The 24,322-nt window shown below is 46.2% G+C and overlaps 1 protein-coding gene across 3 annotated transcripts in view; it reads right to left on the bottom strand.

The window, feature by feature from the left end:
* slc25a13 (solute carrier family 25 member 13) overlaps window positions 1–24,106 on the bottom strand; it is a 34,369-nt gene extending 10,263 nt beyond the window's left edge. For 2 of the 3 annotated variants that reach the window (XM_028964273.1, XM_028964275.1), the window contains exons 1-13: window positions 24,056–24,106; window positions 22,761–22,814; window positions 22,532–22,674; window positions 19,114–19,229; window positions 17,420–17,559; window positions 13,790–13,936; window positions 12,573–12,711; window positions 9,656–9,749; window positions 8,650–8,734; window positions 7,166–7,256; window positions 6,428–6,586; window positions 4,150–4,202; window positions 3,506–3,586 (exon numbers count right to left, since the gene is read on the bottom strand). In XM_028964273.1, coding sequence (XP_028820106.1) covers window positions 3,506–3,586; window positions 4,150–4,202; window positions 6,428–6,586; window positions 7,166–7,256; window positions 8,650–8,734; window positions 9,656–9,749; window positions 12,573–12,711; window positions 13,790–13,936; window positions 17,420–17,559; window positions 19,114–19,229; window positions 22,532–22,674; window positions 22,761–22,814; window positions 24,056–24,067 — 1,314 coding nt within the window. In that variant the 5' untranslated portion in view covers window positions 24,068–24,106. Of the gene's footprint in view, window positions 1–3,505; window positions 3,587–4,149; window positions 4,203–6,427; window positions 6,587–7,165; window positions 7,257–8,649; window positions 8,735–9,655; window positions 9,750–12,572; window positions 12,712–13,789; window positions 13,937–17,419; window positions 17,560–19,113; window positions 19,230–22,531; window positions 22,675–22,760; window positions 22,815–24,055 lie in introns of those variants that run through there. The other variant, XM_028964274.1, reaches the window with a different exon arrangement.
* Between the last annotated feature and the right edge of the window lie 216 nt (window positions 24,107–24,322).

Here is a 24,322-nt window from a genome sequence, read left to right as displayed (position 1 = left end):
ACGACGTAACAGGACAGGGGTTTAATGCATAGCAGCCGAGACAAGGGAACATCACCACACAATGGCCTGATGGCCAACAGACATGAACAGGGTAGCTTTATACAATTATATAATTATGCATAGGTGAACACGATCAGGGAACATTGCACAAGACTAACATGAAACTCCGGTCCGAACTCCGGACCCGGAGTCACCCCTGCCGGACCGGATCATGACAGTAACCAAAAAAGTGCTAATTTGATAACGACGTTGGTCTAAGAAGTTCAGACCCTGAGGCTATTTTGCATTCAACAAGAACCTCTGGCATGCAGAAACAGGTCACCAAAGGCCTCTGAACAAGAGTCCAGCATGGCCGGCTGCCTCATCTCCTGCCAGGACCCTACCGTTCCTGTTGCTCATGGCTACTGATTCTGTGCGCTGACGACACCACAGCGCAATTAGATGGAAATCTGTTTCCATGGATCTCTTCTCCAGAGTCCAGCCCTCTGAAAAATAAGGGTCTTAGTGTTTGTTTGCTCACTGAGATATAAAAGTCGAATTGTGTAAGGGTTTCTGTCTTACGGGAACAGATTAAATGCGTTCGTAATTAGCGGTTGTACACATATCTTAAGACATTAAGAAAGCTAAATGTAGTAAGTGTTGCCATGTTCCAAAGGGAAACACCATAATCATCTCATTGAAGGAACACTTCAAAATAGAAGCGTGCAGATTGACCTCAACTTCCTTGCCAGAGGAAATTGTGCCGGCAGTCACAAAGGACCACCTTCTCTGGTCACATAGATAAAAAAAAGACACTTAATATATAGTTAATTAGAATATCAGCTCGAAATTCTGAGTGCTAAGTGGAACACAGAGATAAATGGAGAGGGGGTAGAAAGGGAGCGTACAGAGCACAAAGTGTCATGTCAAAGGCTTCAAACGCTGGGTTTATCAAGACATGAGTTCTCCAGAGGCAGAAACGTGGAGAAAGGGGGCCCAACCAGGAGAAAAGGGCGAGAGAGAGAAAGAAAAAGACGAAAAAGAGAGAGAGAGAGAGAGAGAGAGGGGGCCCTATTTGATTACAGACTGACAGAAGCAGTGGCGGTCTGATAATTTCCTGGTAATTACAAGGCAGGCAGATCCCCTGAGGCATTGTGGGAGGGAGCACCTGAGCCTCGCTTGATTGGCAGGAGGAGTGTGTCCGACCGCGGACAGCCCCGGCCAGGCTCGTCCCAGGCCCACGTTTGCACCTTTGGTCCACGACCACCGTTCCCCCACACCTCAAAGGGAAACCGGCGGAGCAAACAACAGCCATGGTGCCAGCAGTATGGCATTAGGCACCCTCCATTAGCAGTCACTTACACTTTCATGGGTGCCAGGAGAAGATTTAGCAGCAGATCTCGCCACTCTGACAAGCCACTCCAAGGGTTTGAAACACTTAAAAACAAAGTCCCTGCATTACATCAACACAGCATAGCAAGAAGAGAAGGCGCAGAATGTGAATGTGCTCCCGTCCTCATCTGCTTTTCTTTAAGTTTGGCCCGAGCAAGTATTTTGGGTAACCCAGCCCTCAGACGATGGGCCAGCAAACGCTAGATAAGAATCCAGCCAAGTCCACAAGCCAGCGGAGCATGCTGTTCTTACCAAATAATCGTTACATCCTGGCAAGAGCAGTGGCCCTAATTCTGGAAAAAAGACGAGGGGGGGGGGGGGGGGGAGCTGGGGGAGAAACCGCAAGTCTCTGGATTCTAAGCGCTGGATACGACTTCATTAATGCCACCTCATGGCTTGCCACGAGAGCGAAAACAGAGCGAGAGCACAGGGTCCAGTTTCGCACGAACACCCCCCACCCACACACACACAGTCCCCAACACAAACACACACACCAATCAAATAAATACATTTCATGTGTCGTCAGGAAAGTGTCAATAAACAGGGTTTTGACAGGGCCGGGTGTGAGGAGGTGTGATAAAAGAGCGCGCTCCTGCCAGCACAAACACCGGGGGCTCGTCTGGGATGAAAAGAGCTGTCAGAAGATCACGGGAATCGCGAGACGAGGGAGAGGAGAAGAAAGGAGAAAACACGCCGGCTCCCACGGCGCGGAGGCCTCCGGACTCGTCTTACCAGCGGCCAACTTCCATCTTTTCTTGTCACTTTCCAGCGTAAATGTGTTCGCGCCAAACACGGCGCACTGTAAATAAGGTGTTCGGAGGCCGCCGGCGGAGTTCAGCGATAAGCGACTTTCGAGCGTATATACGCCGCTTCGGTAATCCTCATCAAAAGAGGCTTGATGAAAGAGCCCCTTTCAGCCCGTAGCGGCGAGGCAGCGAGGTCGGGCAGACAGAGGGTCTGGGGCGTAGTCGGGGGGTCAGGCTTTCGACAGCTCAGTGATCAAACGCGAGGCTCGCTCTCAGGTAGACGCCCCCCCCCAGACCGCTTCACCGGGGAGCGGCCCGACCCCGACTCCCGGCCCGGACGCCCCCACTCGCGTCACGGGCCTGATTATCAGGATTCTGGGATTAAAAGCGATGGTGTCGTGGAGAACGTGGATGTGCGCGGGCAGGCAGGGTGACTACCTGCGATGCTCTGCTACACCAGAAGAAGAAACCAGCTCCGAGTCTTTAGCGTGGATTAGGGGTGAAGTGCCTCTTCAATCACACAACAAAGGCGAGAAGTGTCCCCTAAGGGGAGCAGCGTGAAACTTAAACCTTAAGCAGACACTTCTTGTTAAATTTTCTCGTCTTGTTATGGTTGTAAGGGATACAGTGGATTTAGGGCGGCTGATTTAAATGGTTGAAGGGATTATTGCACACGCCACAAATGGTGCCACGCTGAATGTGTTGTCCGTTGGCATTCCTTCTTGACAAATTAAGGGGAAAAAATGACATAAAGTGGCATATATTCTGCAGTGCTACATATGATGTGTTTGTTAATATCACATTCATCAATACTCCATTCAGAATGCTTGCATTAAACTACCAATAATATACAGTACAGGCCAAAAGTTTGGACAAACCTTCTCATTCAATGTGTTTTCTTTATTTTCATGACCATTTAAATTATAATATAAAATATTCAATATAAAACATGTTTTCAGTTATTTCACCTTTTTTTGTTAAGTACATAACTACACGTGTTCCTTCATAGTTTTGATGTCTTCAGTGAGAATCTACCATGTAAATGGTCATGAAAATAAAGAAAACACATTGAATGAGACACATTGAATGTAACATTGCACCCAATCTAAACAACTGAGCCAGACCATCTCCAGGTCTTGTGTGGCATGTTACTGGCATGCAGTGGATATTACAGACAAGTTCATTAATGACTGGAACATGGACACCCGAGACTGATGCCCGAACTGCTGAAAGCCTTAATCTCGATTCAACCGAGCATCAGCGGGATGTGCTTTAGAAGTCCGGAATCCATTTTACAGGACCTATAGGATCGCTGGGACAGGAAAACTTGCCTAGTTACCCACACAGTACCAGGCAAGCAATTTTAATGTTGAGGCTCAGATACTCACGCATCCGCCAGCAAGGATTTCAGCAGGAAGAGGGACCGTTCCGTCCTTCGTCATTGTCTTACCTCGAACAAAGTCATTCACCTGAAAAAAAAAATGCACACTGGTAACCTAGCTTTACACAGAGCAAAGACTTTTATTATTAGAACGAGGAAAAATGTTCAATCTGCAGGGTGGGCCATTTATATGGATACACCTTAATAAAATGGGAATGGTTGGTGACATTAACGTCCTGTTTGTGGCACAATAGTATATGTGAGGGGGCAAACTTTTCAAGATGGGTGGTGACCATAGTGCCAATTTTGAAGTCGCCATCTTGGATCCAACTTTTGTTTTTTCAATAGGAAGAGGGTCATGTGACACATCAAATGTATTGGTAATTTCACAAGAAAAACAATGGTGGTTTTAATGTAACTTTATTCTTTCATGAGTTATTTACAAGTTTCTGACCACTGTTCAATGTCACCAACCATTCCCATTTTATTAAGGTGTATCCATATAAATGGCCACCCTGTACATGTGACAGGAACCACACGGGTCTGGTTGGTGAGGGGTATACGATCTGCAACTGCAGATTAAAAAAAACGCATGGCTGGGCGGTGGGGCTCCATGTTGGACGGGCCGCGGTGGTGAAAGAAAGCACTTACTGTAAGCTTTATGGCTTTCTCGGGGGCCACACCCAGAAGCTGTGGTACCAAACCTACAATTAGGAAACAAGATGATTAAAAAAAGAGAGGGGAGCGCAGGACGCACGGCGCACGGCCAGGCGGACTGCTTCAACGTCTAATTCTGCAATATCCCTGATGCTAATGAAGGCTACTGATGTGGGCTGTTCAGACATCAGTGACCGAACAGCGTGACAATTAGAGCGGCAAAAAGTAATAATAATAATACGAAAACAAAACTTCGCAAAAGTCTTCCCTGGCCCTAAATCACAATGCGAAGACTTCCAGACGGATGGATAAAAATAAACCAAATAATCCGATTTTAGGGTGACGAACAGCCAAGCCCCCCCAAACCCACCCCGCCAGACACATGCACGCACAGACTCGAAAACGCACACCCTCCTAAAGAGTAACAAACAAATTTAATAGGTTTACAGGGGGGGGGGACAGGCCCCACACGGGCCACACAAATACAGCAGCGCAAACATATCATTACGCAGGCTTCTGGGTAGGATGAAACGAACGCAACACGTGGGCTATGTTTGTGCAAGGATCAGGGAGAGAACCACACACATCATTTTCCTATTAAGGAGCGCGTTACCGTTCCGCCATGCAGTTATTGTTTTTGTAAGATGTGCGTTTTTTTTTTTTTTTTTGCAGCTCCTGAGACGATGACGTCCTTCCAAGATTACCAGTGGATTTCTAGGTTTCTGCTGAGTGTTTGAGGTCGATTAGCGTAACATTATGACAGGAGAAGTGAATGTCTGCGATATAACAGTATTAGCATTTTAGCACCTACAAACCAGATCTGATGGGCTGTTCCTGGAAGTCCAAGGAAGGAAAACTAGAAAACCCACTGGTATGAACGTTAATGTTCTGAGAAAAAGATGCCATATGTCTGTGCACCCATCCCGGGGCAGTGGTGGCCTAGCGGTTAAGGAAGCGGCCCCGTAATCAGAAGGTTGCCGGTTCGGTGCCACTGAGCAAAGTGCCGTCCCCACACGCTGCTCCCCGGGCGCCTGTCATGGCTGCCCACTGCTCACCAAGGGTGATGGTTAAATTCAATACAGCAAACGGGCACATTTCACTGTGTGCACCGTTTGCTGTGCTGTTGTGTATGACAATGACAATCACTTCACTTTACCTGTGAGCATCAGACACAAAACCACCACCTGCCTGAGGAACCTGGCCAAGATGCATCATGGGAAAAAAGGATGTAGGTGGCCATTCTTTGTGTTTCATAAAGAATTGAGGAACTCAACAACGACTAGGAAATGTTGACTTGGCCTCCAAATCTATTTTCAATAGAGCAATGGCAGAATGTGCTGGAAAAACAAAACTGATGCAAGAGGCCACAACACAGAGAAAGTCAGAACTTTTCAGAGGGCAACCAACATTACATCATAATGTTCTGGCTAATCTGTGTAGTTTGATGAAGAATAAGAAAAAAGGAATAAAAAGTGTGAACTGGACTAGTTTTGCAATGGATTTTTTTTTGTTTTCACTGAAAAGCATCACAGTAAATTAGTGAAAAAATATGATTATCATCATCATACCACCGTTATCTTATGAGTGCTCTTTTTCAGGATTATGACGTTTTCAGGACACTGAATTGTCTTTGAACCAAGTGATATGACCCACCAGAACTCAACCCAAACAGAACACATTTCTGAAGCTCTGGTAAACTCCACCACCATTCACAATCCTCCAGCAGAGATTCTGAGATTCTTCCACCCATCCGCAGATCCCGGCAGTTTCTGAACTAGACACGCCGTTCCCAAATTAAACTGTAAACGCATTGGCCTGAAGAGACTGACAGGTGGGAAAGCCTAGACGAACACCCGAATTCTGTTTCCTTTGTAAAGGGCATCTGGGAATACACGCTGTCAGTCATAATTTGAAATTCCCAAAGGAGATCTCCGTTTTTTGCACGGGCGAAACGTGTGTTCTTCCCCCTGAAAGCCCTAGCGAGGCCAGTCATTATCTCGACTCCGGGCAGCATTCACGCAATTCATTGTTAAGTACCTGGGCTGGTATGTGCCCTTTCCGTGCAAAACACATCTCCCTCCCTCCCTCCATCCCCGCCCTCCCCCCAACAAAAAAAAAAAAGTTCCTGAAAGTAGACTAATTCACATCAAAGCAGCCAGGTCAGCAGAAAGATGACCCCCCTCTCTCGCTCCCCGCCCATAAAAACGACCTGGCTGTCGGTTCCTCCCTCCACAATGGCTGACTTCTGTCTCTCGGGGCGCGGCCGACTGACCTCGGTAGAGGCCGGAGAAGCCCTCGTAGCGCACCACCTTCTTGAAACAGTCGAAGCTGTTCTTGTACATCAGCTCGTCCACAAAGGAACCGGAGGTCCGCTGGTTCTGCATGCGGGTCTTCACCAGGTCTATGGGGTACACGGCAGTAGCCCCCACAGCTGCCAGGACAAAAGGAGAAAAGGCATTCAATACATTTAAGCTAAACCTGATTAAATGTTTCATATATAAAGCTATTAATAAAGGTAAATGTCAAGATACTGAAAAAAAACGCAGTCGGGACTGCTCAGCCTCTTATCTGACAGCTCCACTGGACACAAAAGGGGGGGATGCTACCCCGACAGGTTTAATTAAAGAGACGCTACCTCCTTATTAACCTGTCTCCTTTGTGGGAGCCACTCTGGAGCCAAATTCAGAGCAAATTCGGAGCAGAGCTCCCTATAGTTAAAAAAACCTCTGATCACTGACAGGTAGAAAAGAGTCCATGCAGGACGTTCCTATGGCGTGAACCGCTCCACTGCGCTTTGAGCAGCAGAAATCGCCCCCCCCCCCCCCCCCCCCCCCACCACCCCTCGCGAACGCAATAGGGAAGCCTTTGTTTGTCCCCCCGTGAGGAAAAGGGAGGAGAAGGGAAGGTGGAGGCCTGGCAGGTAGAGGGGTGGTGCACAATGATCCATGACTGACTGGCTTGCTGACTGCCTGGCCGCCTGCCTGGCCGCCCGCCTGCCCGAGCGCCTTACCTCCAGCCACAGAGCCAAGCATGAAGCGGTAGGCGGACTCCGCTACCTGGGTGAGGACGGAGCGGGAGGACGGAGCAGTGGCTCCCAAACGCTGCGGAGACAGGAAGGGATTCATTCATGCACGTACATGATATTAAGAGAAGGAAAAAAAAAAAAGGTTTCATGCCCTTCAGCGTAGCGTTACGTCCGTACGCTGTTGGAAATCGCGGTGAAATCAGAACAATAACAACCCTGTTTTCATGCAGACGTCCACTTGCGTGATGGGGGCAACGTGTGATTTTAATCACTTAAATGAGGCTTTAGCTCATTTGCAGGGAACAACCTGGCCGACTCTTTCCGAAGGTGCAGTAAATTGTCCCGTTTTTATTTTGAAAGCCTTGGAGCTACAGCGCAGCATCGGGTAGAGGGGTTAGTCAAGCACGGAACCCGCCAAGTGCCCCGATCTGCACCGGAACCGTGCATTTACCTGCTGCTATAACTCCCGGACCTCCATCACCCACCCCCAACTCCTGGACAGGGGGGGGTGAACGGGTGAAGGGATGAGGGGGGGGGGGTCGCGTTCCCTGGAACAAGACCACCTGTCAGGGGCCACCACAGATCTCCCCCTTGGGGCCTCCACGGCTCACCTCCCCGAGCCAAAGTTGAGGTTTGGGCTGTGTGCTTTTTTGGGGGAGGATGAGAGAGAGCCGGGGCGTTCTGAGAGGGAGTCCTGGCCTCCGGCCTGCGAGACCAGAGACCACAGCCCAGGCCGGTCTCCTTGTGGTGGGACTGGCGTCTCTACCCGGGGCCCCTGCTCCGGCCGGCCTGGCGTGGAGGAGGTGCTCGGTGCGTCTTGGAGCCGAGCTTCTGACAAAAACATCCAGATCCCCCCCCTCCCGCTTCCTCTCGGCTGCTCGTGAAAGCCCGCTTCTTGCTCTTTCATTTCCCCCGGCGGAGCTGTGGAGGGTGATCGCTTTCTTCTGCTGCTTCGCTTTTCTTCGCATTTAATTCACCACTTCTCAAAGTTGAATTTCAAATTTGGCTTCTACACGAGGGACAGACACACACGCTTCTGCTGGAGTCAAAGTAAGATCACAAACTAAAATCACAAACGGTTCAACTCGAAGCCAGTACATAATTAAACCAAACGGCAATCTAGCCGCTTTCACTTTATACGTAACAAGCTTCCACTTTCACCAAATCACAACAAGTCCGTTGCCGAGCTTGGCACTGTACGACTTTGATGAGCCGGTTATTACGGTACGAAGTTCCCAGGTATCATTTACGATAAAAAAAACTCAAAAAGAAAGCCCCTTTCACCTCTGAGGTTTCATCTGCATTACCCCTGGGACATTATACAGAAGCCAAATGAGGAGCTGCAGGGAAAAAAAACGAACTCTGAGCACAATAAAGCAACAGAGAGAATGCAGGACACTTTTGTTCACCGTTCTGGCAGAAAAAAAAACTCTGAGCGCGTGGGGAAGTTTCTCTTTTTCGAGTCTTACCTGTCTCTGGACCTCAGCTAAGTTGTAAGGGAGAGATCCTTCTTCTAAAGGTGCAATCATGTCAATGTCAGCTAAACCAACACGCCTACGAGAAGAAAAGAACACATTCTACAAGTACTATGCCAGCAAATGCTTCAAAACACAAAACCATCCGAAACACTATGGAGGCTTGCAGACTTTAATGGTGTTTCATGCAGTATACAATGGGATGATCCAATGGGGAGGAGCCAGTAAGACCTGAATCCTATCCTTTACTTTACTTTACTTGGAAGACGCTTTTATACAAAGCGACTTACAGGGAGAAGACACCAGCAATTCTCCTTCGGTTTCCATAGACTGAGAGTGAAAAAACTATGAGCCCTGATAAGGCCCAACTTGTCAAGAACAGAACATGCTGGGGAATTGTTTCGTGCTAGACGAAATGTATTTATTTAGTTAGTTATTTGTGAGTGTGTGTGTGTGTGTGTGTGTGTGTGTGTGCGTGTGTAACTGATTCTTAAAGGTGGTAGTAGTCTCGGCTAGTCTAATGGAGCAGGACAAGTTGTCCCACCAGCCAGGGACAACGAAGGAGAACAGATTGGATTGGGATCGGAGACCCTGTGAAGAGGGAATTTTTTTTCTCATTTCGTTTGCATCCTGTATCCTACTGCTCTGCATGAGGACTCTGCATTAACAGAAGAAGAAGGCCCATACTTTCCAGGAATCCTTCTTTAAAACTTTGATGTGTCTTTCTCTACGTTTTCTTTTAAGGCCGTCGTTAACCTCGCTGTCCCACAATCAGACACACTTCAGTAAGGATCCTGATGAGCGATTCGGGGTTTTGCTCATGCACAACTCGGTCAGCTCGGGCTTAGTTTAATGAAATTGGATGTTCTCATACATTCTTCAGATTGTTATATGATCACAGCTCCTGTGGTGAATTAATGGCAAAGGGCTTTGTTAATAAAGTGTGACATGGCTCCAGGTGTCTTTTGACCCCCCCCCACACACCCCATTAGTGACTCACCCTCTCGGCTCTGAGAGGTCAGCCAGCTGGAACAGGATGTCCACTTCCATGGGGGTCACCTGACCAAACCTCTGAGCTGCTATGATGAACTCCTCTGTAACAAACCAACGAAGAGGAGAAGATGGTTAGATGTTCCAGGGGCTCCTGCACATTTTAGTGATTTTCTCTGGTGTGGAACGTCTGGTTCCCCCAGCTGGTTTAATATCAAGCCCTTCATGAACTAAATTCACCTATGCTGGATAGGTCAGCACAGCATAATTCACCAATAAATGAAAATGTTATAAAGAAAAACTTTATAAAAGAATAATACAAAGACACTTATTCTCAGATGCTATAATGCAAAAAATGGTGAAGTATTTACCACAAATTTAATGTTTTTAAACTAGCAATGTCCAAACGTTTAAAAAATATTCTATTTGAATATAAAACCTCCATGGACACTTTTAAAATGCAATTTTTTTAATGAATGCTAAAAGAAGCTACACATTGCATGATATTTGCTCTCATAGTCATTGGCAGCCATCATGAAATGAAAGAATGAATGAAAGTGAAGTGATTGTCATACACAGCACAGCACACGGTGACACAACGAAATGTGTCCTCTGCTTTTAACCATCACCCTTGGTGAGCAGCGGGCAGCCATGACAGGCAGTGGCACCTTGGCGGATCGGGATTACGGGACCGCTTCCTTAACCGCTAGGCAACCGCTGCCCCACAGGAATGAATTCAACATAATTCAACAAAGTACAGTCTGACAGGGGATGGGGTCAGAACTAAAGATGTATAATGTGTTGGGTAATGGTGATATCAGACCACCGGCGCCGTTCTGGGCAAACGTGCATTTACTGCTACTGCTGACGGGAGAACTGCAGATGTTCGGAGAGTTTCACATTTTTTACACAATCAATCCTAAATAGATTTCTATACATTCCTATAAACAGAAATATTAAATTTCAGTATCTTTACAGTACAATTTTGATTGGTGCTCTGCTGTCTCAGTTTAAAACAGTACAACATGAAAAAACACAAAGGCAAAATATAATTACTGTTTATTTTTTTATGCTACTTTTGTCCATATGTTCATATGGTGTAATCCAAATAAACAACTCTTTTTTTATTGTTAAATTATAATAAAGCTTACTCTACAATTACGGTAATAATACAGTGACACTTAAATTGTTAATTGCAATAATTTGCATGACAATTACTCGCCAGTTAAAACTGCATGATCATGGCAGGCCTTTCTTCAAATTCATCACTACTATTCCTAAGAAAACTGCTGCAGGAGATCCAGTCCTTTACTCTACAGGATGCACCAGCTCCACTTATTTCCGCGTTCCGACTTGTTTCGCAGCTGTTCCCTGTACTGTGACGGATCGAATGGCGGAATGGCACAGGTTAAGTGTTCGGTGGTGAGCAGGTTAAGCAAGGGCTGGTGGTACAGTGGGATCCCGTCGGCGCGGCGGTATAGGGTGACCGCTTTAGAAAGAACAGCATGTGTTCTGGCGGTGCGCTCCCACAGAGCGGCATTCAAACGCAGCCGAGCTCCGCTTACCCGGCCCGGGCGGCGAGGGGGGAAGGGTCACGCAAACACGCCGCTCACCTGTGACACGCACTCGTCGGTAGAGATTACCCGCTGTCACCAACACCCTGATGATGCACAACCAGATACACAACATGAGTATTCAGTTATTCATTTTATTTACCCCCAGATAAAGCCTCGCAATCAGACCACTCCATTTTAATCCTGGCCGTTGGCCCATTTGTTAGCATCCTCAAAATGACTCGAGTGGCTTGAGTCACTGACGAGCGATAGCCAATGAGAGCACAGGATGCAGGATGATGGGAAGGGGCGGGGACCTCGAAAATCCTTCAAAACTGATCAAATTGTAGCACGGCCATGTTTCTGTCGTCCACAACACAAGCTCTACTGATGTTTTTATGAAGAGAGTTTAGTCTTAGCAGTCTTAGTCAAACAGGGACGACCCATATTTTTTTGCTGCAGGCTTGTTGTCCTTTTTGTTTGTTTACTAACGGTCTTGGCCAATGGGGATTTGATGGATTTTTCCCCTCTTTCCCAGGCATTGGGCCGGTGACTTCAGCTGTGACGTCAGGTTGGCAGTGCCTCACTCGGCCCGACATACGGTACCAATCAGATGAGGGTCAGCGAGAGGAGGAGACGTGGAGATTTGCACGAATGGGTCCCAGTGGGGCCTAATGACGGCCCGTAGCCTCGGTGGGAACGTGGCCTGGCGAGGGCCGGCCCACGCCCTCCAAATACCCACACGCCCCGTCTCCATCCGTCCAAACCGCCCTCCCCTCCCCTTCCCTCGATAAGATCGATCAGACTGCGCTGGGCTCCTCACAGCTCCTCAGCCCGAGTCGCTGGCCAGACTGGGAGGGCCCCTGCGTCCACAGTTCATCAACTGGCCACCGAGTCCGGGGTCGGGGCAGTTTCAGTTTTCCACAAATTTCTCCGTAAGTGCCGGTACAAAAACAAAACAAAACAAAACAAAACAAAAAAACACTTTCTTATAGGGGACCAATGAGGTAAGAGACTGACATTTACAGCAGCATTTATCAGACGCCCTTATCCAGAGCAACTTACAATCAGTAGTTACAGGGACAGTCTCCCTGGAGCAACTTAGGGTTAAGTGTCTTGCTCAGGGACACAATGGCAGTAAGTGGGATTCGAACCCGGGTCTTCTGGTTCATAGGCGAGTGTGTTACCACTAGGCTACTACCACCCTAGGTAAGAGACTGACTTCTGCAGCAAGGAATTGTGTGCCGGTGGGGAGAGAAGGCGCATTTGTGTCTTTTGGGGCAAATCCAGCAGGTCCAATCAGACAAGGGAGGACCACAACCAAAATAAAAACCAACAAACACACACACACACACACACACACATACACACAACCTTTAGTGACTTGCACGTCCCTCCTGCTGCCTGCCAGAGTCGTGTAGATCTTCCTAATGAGCTCCATGTTGTTCAGAAGCGAATTGAAGCCATTAAAGTAGGAGAAGCTGACCTGGTGGGACGTGCTGCCGCCGGCCACCTAGGGGTGATGCAGAACACACACGCAAAAACAGGCTGAGAGCGTGAAGCAACATCCATACACTTCACAGAGGAGAACGGAGGGGATGAACTGGCCTACAGGGAGATCTTTAACTATCCTTGCCCACGGGAGGCTAAATAAATGCATATGTACGGCTGCAGCAAGAGGAAGGAGGGCATTTTAATTAAGTTGTTTTATGGGAAGTGGCATGTAATAAAGCTCGGTTATGGTGCGGATAGAATGAGGCGAATCTTAAAATAGCCGCAGTGAATGCCGGGCCCGTTCCCGGTACCTGCGACGACAGAGACGCGGAGATCTCGCTTCCTTTTTTAAAAGGGTCTTTGACTGGAGAAGCACTTGGATTGGTTTCGCGGTGGGGGAAGGGAGCGAGGGAACGGCAGCGAGCGAGACATTGGCAGCGGTCCATTTCACTAGATGGCGCTGTGTGCTTTCAGACACCGGGCTGCAGAGCCCACAAATGATTGCGCGAGCAAAAAACACACACACACACACACACACACACACACGTGTCTCTCTTCACCTTCACTGAAACTAGCAGGAAAGGCCAGTGCTGCTGCAGGGGGAAGAAAAAATGACAACCAAATAGCGTCCAGACACGAAAAGTCAATATGTCTCCACGGCGCGCTTCTGCCTTCCATTCCGCATTCGAAATATTTAGACAAACCTGGCGATTCGCTTGTCATTTGTCTTTCACTGCAAGCAAATTAAAAGGCAAGCATGTGTGTGTGTGTGTGTGTGTGTGTAGTCTGGGCACATTGTCTTAAGGCTTATTTCGAATGTCGTGTTTACAAACCTCTTCCAGAGCTCTCGAGTTTATGAGCTACGCGCTGCAGAGAAAATGACAGACTCCGCAAAGTGTTTATGAAACACACACACACACACACACACACACACACGGGCTGGAAACACACATCCAGACGCAGGAAGGCATCCGCACAGACGCCAATAAACAGAAACTACACATTGTCAAAGGAGCCTGTGGACGACGCTCGTTCTTGGAACGGTCACTTCGGGGCGTGGAGAGACAACAGAGAGACAAACAAAGGGACGCACTCACGGCCACCAAGCATTCCTCCACGAAGCGCGTCAGCATGTGGGGCCGGATGGTCACCATGATGTCTCTGAAGTCCAGGCCTGTAATGGTTCCGGTCCGGGCCTTGTCCCTCTGGACGAACGCCTGGCGCGCGTGTTCCAGCTGCATCTCCTGAGAGGATCAGGTCAAAGCAAACGTCCACTTTAAGAGGCGCACGATGCGTAATAATTCACAAACAACGTCAAACCAATATTTTCTAATATTTGTATTTTCAAACAGAGGAGGGGATGTGCAGAAAACTGTAGACCACGTTTCAGCTGTGATTAGAGCTGCTTGGAACCTGAGTTCATTTGACATGACCATGACAATACACAAGATGCCGTGTAATACCACATACTTACAGACTGAACCTTATCATTATATTAGATGATGGTGTCCTGCCCTAAGCTGTCAGGAGCAGATCCCTTAAGTCCCATGAGTTGTGAGGTGATGCCAATTTGGAACAGACTTGGACCTGGAGAATTCTGGAGAGGTTTTTTTGTGTGTGTGTGTGTGTGTGTGTGTTCCTGATTAGGGAAATCAATATCCACGATGGAGTATGGTTTGTCAGGTTGAACCCAAGGTTTGACCAGCAGAAGATTGCCCCAAATCATCGCACTGCCTCGACCGGCTCGCCCTTCTATCCATTGTGCACCCCGATCTTTCCTTCCACACCTGCATTTCCTCTCTTTCAGCCTTGTAAACGCCCCTCCACAAAACGGAGGAACGGTTTGAGGAACGTAGCAATGTGCACATTTGCCCTCCAAATTCCAATTTTATTAAAAGCGAACAATTCTGATCCAAGGACTGGTCTTGGTGCTAGATACTAAAGGACAATTTTGGGTGGAATAATGGAGATCTTTAATGTTGTGGCTGAAAGGTATATTTAGTAGAGCAAAACACAATGGGTCAAAGAAAAAAAAACGAATTATTAACAGTGAATATATTATATTTTAGTGCATTTCAATGCAATCTAGGCAAACAGTTTAGTATTTTTCTCAAATTTTCTGTATACATTTTACATGTTGGCATTAGATAGCGTCACAATAGCTACGTAGTTAGCAAGAGAAAAAGTCACAGAGAGAAAGAACGGCCTTGAGGGAGAACATCGGAACATTGCGTGATCAAGCCATCCATTTACATTTACAGCATTTACCAGACACCCTTATCCAGAGCAACTTACAATCAGTAGTTACAGGGACAGTCCCCCCTGGAGACACTCAGGGTTAAGTGTCTTGCTCTGGGACACAATGGTAGTAAGTGGGATTTGAACCTGGGTCTTCTGGTTCATAGGCCAGTGTGTTACACGCTAGGCTACTTACACCCATCCGTCCACTGCAACTGACCTTCTGATCCATGCGAACTTCAATGCCCACACAAGATCCAATCACTACTAAGTATGAAGCGGCTACGTACAGACAATTATAAGGCTGGGCCAAAGGTCATGATATGTCATCACCAGACTGATGAGACTGGCGTTATGAATTTTATTTTTAAAATGACTTTGCTCAATGTACAGGGAAAATAAGGTCCATACCTGCTGGTTTTTTAATACATTGCTAATTATGGTCAATTACTCATCAAATAATGCCATGCTGCCATGTAGCTGCTTCGTGTATAACGTGGCGTGTGAACACAAAAAAAATATATTAATAATAATGGTGAAATATGGAGTATATGAAGTTACGAAGTTAACTGTAACCATGCAAAAAAGCCACAGACCTAAAACATGAAGAGCGGGGTGGCGAGATGGAGCTCTGCAGCTCAGTATCACATTCAACTTTTCAGCATGAATATCTGCTGTGTCGAAGCGGGACAGTCAAAACATGAGGAAAAACCGAGAGGGCCGAGGAAAAAAAAAAAATGTAAAAAAAAGGTGCGAGACGACACCGAGCGCAGAGAGCCACGACCGCACGGAGCTGCAAAACAACTGTGGCTACAGTTTTAGCCTCTTGAAACCTTGAATCACTTAAACCGTATGTGTTTCAGAACTGTGTGTGAGAGGGGAGAGCGCGTCGAGCCTCTGAAGGGCCATGTTTAAAACGCCGAGGCATTTATTGTTCCTTTAATTGTCCTTGGATTCAAATAAAACCCGGTTGACGAGCTACCTCTGTTTGGCTCGGCACGTTCGCCCCATTTAAACAATGCAAGGCTCCGCAAAGAAGAGGCAGATTTCCTTTCTCTTTTCTTCTGCGTCTTCTGCACAGGCCTGGTTCACGCGTCCGTGAGATGCTCTGCTGGATGTTACGAGCAGTCGACATACAACGACTACCATGAATCCCAGAAGTTGACAGTGGGTGTGTCTGCAGTGCAGGAAGCACACGAACGGCAACCAGTCATTGTTTCTCGCTCAGTTTAGGCAACAACAAACGTTTGCACTGGGTAATTCGGATTGGCCGCCGCGTTCAGAGGGAAAATTGCACGAGTTGATTTGATTGGTTGGCACTTGATGAGTTAAATGACTTTCTGACACCAGCGCCACAAGCAACGCGAAGCCACAGACCCACAATTCAGTTCGGCAGTGCATGACGTCACCCCACGTAACGCTTCAGTCTAGATTAATTCTTTGCCAAATGTGCAACGGATCTGTTAAAGTCCGTTAATCAATTTTGCTTTTTGGCACCCTCATTCAATCACAATATACCGGACCAGTTATCTTCAAAATAACCTTCCATATTTTTAGACCCAACACAATAGTAATACAGACAGTCGGATATGAACAGACGCATTTATAACATTTGCCTCTATTTGTCTGCCTTTTGGATTTGCTGCGAAATTTGCTACGCAATCATCGCAACTGACAAAATAAAGCGAGCGCAATGGGAAACGTGTGCGTTCACATTCCCACTGTTTGTTACTGCAGCACTCGCTGTATGAAACGCTGGGGCCAAACTGGGCATGCCCCAAATTCTAAATACACCCCGACTGCACGTATAACATCAATGCACTTCTCTCAAAGCACGCTCTCTCCCCCCCACACCCCACCCGCCTGAAAGGAAATAAAAAAAAAAAATAAAATAAAAAAAAACCCCATCTGGTGCACGTTAAGTGTAATATAAAAAGCTCATTCAGATATGGAAAGCGTAGATGCGGACTTGGCACGATCTGCGCGCCCGCGCCTGATTTTTCGGGTCTAGACATTATATTGGAAAATGGCTAGCACACCCACAAACACAAAAAGAACACAACAGCGCCACTGATACCATCTCTCGCAGAGAGGAACACTTGTACCTGTGCCGGGGCAATCGGTGGCCTGTATTTGGGTTACGTCAGTTAATGGGAAACAACTGCCGGGCCCGGTAATACAACGCTAGTGTTTCATTAATGACTAACTGGGTCAGTCTGCTGGGCTGTGTCGAAGGGGGGAAAAAACGGTGCCCAGAAACACATGATTTTGTGTCAGACCGAGTTTAGGAAGATATCAACCACACCGATCGCCGGCATTTGAGGTGCTCCGGGTCCCGCCATCCCCATCCGATGGATTTGGGCCTGCGGTCCACAGTTGGAGGACTTGGCGGACACATGAAAAAAAAACCCGGCAAATATCTACAGCTCGAGGGCAGGTGTGTGTGTGTGTGTGTGTGTGTGTTTGCCCATGGGGAATAAGGGACGCACCAGGAGGAACTGGGTGAATTCACCGTAGTTCAGGCGCTTCTGGCGATCTTTGCCGAAATGGAGCTGAACAAACTCTGAGTTCCAGTTAAACGGAATGCTCCGATGAATGGTCGTCTGCCCGAACACTTGCTTGACATCCTCTGGAAGCGGGTAGAAAAAAAAGAGCCTTGGTTAGATGACATAACACACGTCCGCTTCCCTGAGTAGAAAAAGGGGCTCCGTGTTTGCACGTTTGGCGGCGCCGGGGTCGATTCTTAATGCAATTTGTGTGATAAAACGAATAGTACGACATGAATAAAGGACACCGAGCGTACATCACGTCGCTAATCACTTCATGGACGGAGCGGTCGAAGGTTTGCGCCTTCAAAAGAGCGGCGGCGGGCGGCGAGACGAAAACAAACAGAAGGAGGTCTGCTTCTGATTATGAATAAAACAAACAGCGTTTAAAGTGGGAGAGAGAGAGAGAGAGAGACGGGCAGAAGGGATGACGAGTAAAAAAAAAAAAAAAAAAAAAAATCCCATTTTACTCAGAGTACACAGATTGGAAAAAGACATCTTAAGCAGGTTTTACCCTTTAATGAGGCAATAAATATACAGCGGTGCTGCAGCGGAGGACCGCGGGAGAATTAGACTGGGCCTGCATTTATATTATCAGCTTTTATGGTTTTATAGACCTGTCAACACTCAAGTTTTTTTTTTTTTTTTTTTTTTTCATCCAGTTGGCCTGAGTACAGTGGCCCGCTGCTGGTGCTCCTGTCAGTGAGTTTATTAACTCTTATTTCACCTAATTACCACATTTTGTTTTCCTCACAATTTTTCCAGTGTACCATTATGGAAATCTGTTTAGAAAAAATACAAAACCTGAAGACGACACATGCAATGAGCCCATTACTGTCTAAAATGCAACTGAAAAGTGGGAGGGGCTCAAAAAAATCTGATTAAATCCAATAAATTCTGCAGCACATGACTATAAAGTAAAATTTGTTCTTCATGTGATCCAAGGTCTCAGATTTGCCATGTCTGTTTCTCACTGACGTTCCAAAAAAAAAAAAAAAACCCATACCATTAAATACCCTAATTAACCTTTACAGGCAGTGAAAACCATGGGGCTTTTAATTAGGTGCCGCGACGTCACGGCGAAATGTTTTTAATTGAGCCTTTTAAATATGAAAATTTACATATGTGCATACATAATCAAGGAAAATGATCTTACTCCCTACCGACTTGAACAATTACAATGAAATTTCCTTTCTCTCTCTGTCTGTCTGTACCTGTCGCATGTGCCCTGCATCCTAAATCAAGTCTGAGAGAGAGAGAGAGAGAGAGAGAGAGAGAGAGAGAAAAGGCTTGTTTAAATCAATTAGGGAAATGTGAAATATGCAGCACGTTCGCATGCATCAAAGGTGCTAGCTATGAATGATGACAGTCACGCGGATCCACACCCACACCGTCTCCAGCTCCACTGTCAAAAAACAGAAATACACCGTTTTGGCACGCTGTCACCTTAATGGATGGAGATGGTGAAAATTTGGGTTTGCTGTAAACGACACTATCTCTTAGCTTTTCTAGATGAATGCCTTGCGGAGATGCTAACAAAGGTGACACTTGGCTTATGACAGAAGCAAAGGCATGTAGTGGAATAAGACGGGCATGTAAGAAATAAAAGAAGGTTGTTTTGGGTGGGTGGGGTTTACCGAAGGTGGCTGCTCCTTTGCCGGTTCGGTCGAACAGCTGGAAGGCCACCATGAAGAGGGCGTCGGGGGCACAGAGAACCGACTCAAAGGCAAAGAACTCCTGGAAGGAGATCAACCTGGCAGGGTCGGACAGAGACATGCGTTTAGGGTCTGATAATGCAGTCATGTGTGCTGATTTCCAGTCCACGCCGAAACAGACAAGCCCTTTTGTTTATTATGCTGCACACTTGACACTTCAGTGGTTTGTTATTAGAAATGATCGGCGCAGAATTATACGAGCCAAAAAAATGCTTCGCCACGCGGTCCAGTCGGAAATTTCATGGCCTCGGGGCTAAAGTGAATGACAAAACAAATGGTCATAACAAGGCTATTCATTCCAGGCAATCCTGACTGAAGTGCTTCCTATTTGACCGTCAAATGTCATTACCTCAGCTACAACAACAGAAAAAAAAAAAAAATCACAGAAACAGTGAACACACACCAAAAAAAAAACCCTCTTCAGTAGACAACTTATTAACCACACAGCATCATTATAAGACACTTAGTTACAACATTAATAACATAACAACATAACTTGAATAGCTACTTGGTTTTAGAAATAAGGGAAATATGTAGTTTGCAGTTACAGAGAGGAATGCTAATGACCTTTACTACGGTAAAAAAAAAACCCATCTAAATAGGAAATGTATTACTGAAGATAACTTGCCGTTAAACGATAATGGTGAAGGCTGCGTTGCCTTTTTACTAAAACCAAAATGACTGACATTTGGAATAAAACATCAGCTGACACTAACGCAGGTACGTAGGGTCACCGCAGACATGCCAATGGCTCATCTACTTTAGCAGATACACACACACACACACACACGCTGCAACTCATCAGCCGAGCCATTTGAACACCCGTGGGAAACCCCGGGGACGGTGCAATCTAGTCTTTATTTAAGCTCGGTTCAAAGTTGCCTCAACTCCATTATGAATTTCACAAATGGATACAGTAATTACATGAGGTCAATACTAATGAGCAGCCCCCCCAGCGACACATGCGTCGCTAATTTATTTCAGCTTCCACTGAGCAATGATTACAACTTTTTTTTTTTTTTTTTTTTTTTACCTCTCGCCGGCCACTCTAATTAATTTCTTACTGATGAAATTCAAAGGAAATTGTGTGTTTTTTTTTTTTTGCGGCATCTCCAGCATTCGAAATCAGGCATATTGTGGAGTCAGGAGTAATTGTTTTTATTAACTAAGCTGGTAGTTGTTCGGAGCGGGACTCCCCCCCCGATGTTCTGAAAGTGGGCGGAGTCTCGCAGACAGAACCAGCCCTGGGTTCCGTGCATCATCAGCTAAAAACAAAAGGGAAATCAGGGACTTCGCCATCTCTGTTTGACTCCTGCAATTAAGGGGATGGCGAGAATTTTCATAGCCAGGGTCTATACATGTGTGTGTGTGTGTTTGTGCGTGTATATATACACACACACACTCACACTCACACACAAAACATATATATGCTCAATTCATGGTTTTTCAATGGATGGCATATGAAGTCTGTTCATGTGGCGGACACTTATCCTCAAGACCTATACACCAAGGATAAAGTTTATGATGGTTGATTAGAAGTGCCTTTAGTTTAATTACGGCAACAAAAAAAAAAGAAAGAAAAAGAAAGAAAGAAAGAAAGGAAAAAAAAAAAAAAAACGTGGCCTTCAGCAATCAAACCGATGTCCGATCTCTTCCAACCATCAACTAATATGGCTAAGGACCCTTTTTTCATCCCATCATCATTCCTGCAAAACAGAAAAAAAAACCCGTATGAGCATCTCTCCAACAGATGACTTGTACCCTCATAACTTTGCCCAGATGCATCAAATGCTCATGCAGCCACGGAAACTTTTCATGTAACAGATACCTCTAACAGACGGGTAAAAAAAAAAAAAACACACACACACACACATAACCAAAAAACACTGTTTATGGCGGCTAGCAGTCGAGCAGGTCCGGGCGGCGGCTTTTATCCGTGACAGGTGAGGAGGGGGCACCTTCAAACGCCGCCCGGTCCCCGTCATTGTCACTGACAGCCCGTGCCCACGGCGGAGACGCGTGCAGGTCCGCCTTTCAGGCCCCCCCCACGCCCGCCCCGCAGCTCGAGAGACATGCGCTCGTGCATCCAGTCTGCCATTTATCCCAGCATGCCTTCTTTTACAAAGTTTGAAAGCCCCCCTCCCCTTCCAAGAGACAATGGAGTTTTACAGCTGAATTATTTCCCATTTAAAAAAAAAAGAGAGAGAGAGAGGAAAGAAAGGAAAAGAACGGGGGGAAAAAGACAGAAGATAGGAGTCGTGGAGAGCCAGTGGGGATGGCTACATGTGCAGACTGACTGATTTTCCGGCTCGCTGTGGCACGAGTGATACGGTTGCGTGACGGGTGTCACCGTGTCACTTGATTTGCTTTCTCGCGGGAGGAGGGACCGAAAATGTACCCTCTTCCCCGAAAAAAAGAGATTAGCCAAGACTCATTTCTCGCCGATGTGAGCTCTTCTGAGGTCCCCACGAACAAGGGGACGTCATTCATTTTACTTGTTCTCGCGGACTGTTGCAGACAGGTAGGGTGTTCATCACCGAGCACCGTTAGGTTTTTGTTTCACAGGCTGTCTAAACGTGGGGGACACCTTTGCGTTTCAAAAAAAAAAATATTCTACTGAAATGATCAGCACCCACAAGTGGCCCCTTGTGCAATTTCAAGGTCAAGCATAAAGCATGTTTTATGCAACGCCATTACTAGCCCATCCGAGCATCGTTTTTATCCAACATTTTGCAAATTGTGCGTTTTTTTGGAATGCCTCCTGATGAAATAGGTTATTTTCATTTAACACACACACACACACACACACACACACACACAAAAAAAGTTAGACTGTAAAATCTTTCTGAGGTTTAGATCCTGAGCTCAAAGCCGGGCTCCTCTAATAGATTTATCCCTTAATAGCGGAGACGCTGCCATTTATCCGTCTCCAAAGTCACACAATGCGGTGAATGGCGGGGCAATTACGGAGCATGTGCGCCTCTCCCCTGTTTAAAGCAGCCCCCGTAATGTGTGCAACATGACCACATGCACTCTGCTCCGCTCGCAGCCCAGGTGGTTGCCGCGGCAACACATTTTCTTTTTGACTTACCCTAACATTTTATTGGCCGTCATTATGTATCATTAAAAACATACATATTAATGTAAAAAAAAAAAAAGGAGGCGGCTGAGGAGGAGGCGGCTCAAGCGAAATCTAAAATCCGAGGTCCTTTTTTTTGTTTTTTTTTACTTTGCAAGCTACACTGGATTCTTCTTCTTCTTCTTCTTTTTACCTAACCAGCGTCACGTGTGTATCTTGAACACCGTTGTACATGTTGAAGTGGAACTCTGAAGTACTGACCCATCCTTGGTCTGGTCCACCACACCTGCCAGTAGCGCGATGGCCTCCTTGGACAGCCTCACGTCCGTGTGCGCGTGGAGGAAGCGCGACACGAAGTCCTCCGGCGACATGTAACAGTTACCGTCCTTCTGAATGCTGGCATACTGCGTAGGAGAACATCAGCTACGTCAAGGACAGTCAATGGAAGCCTCGTACGAATGCGTGTGAAAATGTACCTTTGGCTACTGACCTTGAGAAAAATGGACTTGAGCTCGGCAGGGTCGGCCCGTCTTGGCAGGACAAGCTGTCGATATGCAAAAGAAGGGGAAAAAAAGGTCTCATTACGTAACTAGTGTAGACATCGCTACCAAGGCCCCGTGCTATTACTTCGACATTAGCCGAGCGTTATTTTGTAAGTGGTTCCGTGTTACACAACTAATTTTAGGATGTCTTCTTCTGACATGATTAATCTCGTCGGTGGCAGGGAGTTGTTCCTGATTACCCAGCATGCAGCGGCCTCGATGACGCCATCGCTTTGATCTACGTTTGAAAAAAGCTGGCAAAAAAAAAGGACGATTACGGGATACGGGAGTAGCAGGTGATGCTCGTAATCGGGATGAATGGAAATACACAAATAGTAAACAGGGGGCGGGGCCTCGTTTGCAAATTTGCACCACTGCTTGCTAAGGCTGTAATCATGAAATTTAGCAGACAATAAAGTGGCATGCAAATAATGGCGGAAATCGGTTTCGGTTCATTTTGACATTTTTTTTGACTGCGCCTAATCATGGTTTAATAATAGCGGGTTATAATTTTGGTCGTTTGTTGCTATGTTGCTGTAATGTTGGGAATTGGCAGTTACTTCATGACATAACGCTAATCAATATGTAATTTATACAGATAGATAGATAGATAGATAGATAGATAGATAGATAGATAGATAGATACACACACACACACATAAAGGCTATATAGTATACTATATATTTATAAAGGCTAGCCCTATATATATATATATATATATATATACATATATATAGAGAGAGAGAGAGAGAGAGAGAGAGAGAAAGAGAGAGAGATAGATAGATAGATAGATAGATATAGAGCCAACATTTAATTGATAAATATATAGTATAATATATAGTTTTATATAATATATTATAATCACAAGAAATGTTTTGGACCAGATCATTATGGCATTTATTATAATTAATTTACAGTAAATGTAGTTTACATTATTTAAGCCGGGTTTTAGCAGGGTTTTTTTTAAAGGGGTTATTCAAAAGTTAATATGGTTTATTTTTTTATCGCTTCTGCTGTGATATTCTGTGACTGTCCGGCTCCGTCCCGATGTCATTGACCGCGGCTAAAGTTATCTTAGCAGGCCGGTTAGCTGCTGAGGTGATGGAGGTCGCGCGGGATTCCTTTAAAAAATAATAATAATTATAATAAATATGGTAGTGATAGTGAAATAAAACGTTAGCGACCACCCCATCTTAACCTCCGCGGAATGTGACAGTCACCCTCGGCCAGAAGGGCGCTTACCTTGGCGGTCATGCTCGAATATAGCCCCGCTTCACTCTCGCCCAGGATCACTTCCTGGTGACGCGATGACGTTGCCATGGCGATGACGTCATGCAGCTTCGTCGCGGCAGCAGTGGTCAAGCAGCTGGACCCCCCAACCACCATCAGCTGCGACCTGAACCCTACGACAGGTCACTTTTACACTATATAGACAACACCGAAAAGACTGTGCTTTTTGATAAAAGAAAACGTAAAAGTGTAAATTTGAAAGAAAATACTTCAATTAAA

The sequence above is a fragment of the Denticeps clupeoides genome, chromosome 20 (assembly GCF_900700375.1).
Source record: "Denticeps clupeoides chromosome 20, fDenClu1.1, whole genome shotgun sequence".
Classification (NCBI taxonomy): Eukaryota; Metazoa; Chordata; class Actinopteri; order Clupeiformes; family Denticipitidae; genus Denticeps; species Denticeps clupeoides.
Note: the sequence above shows the minus strand (reverse complement) of the source record. Positions and strands in the feature narration are given on the sequence as shown.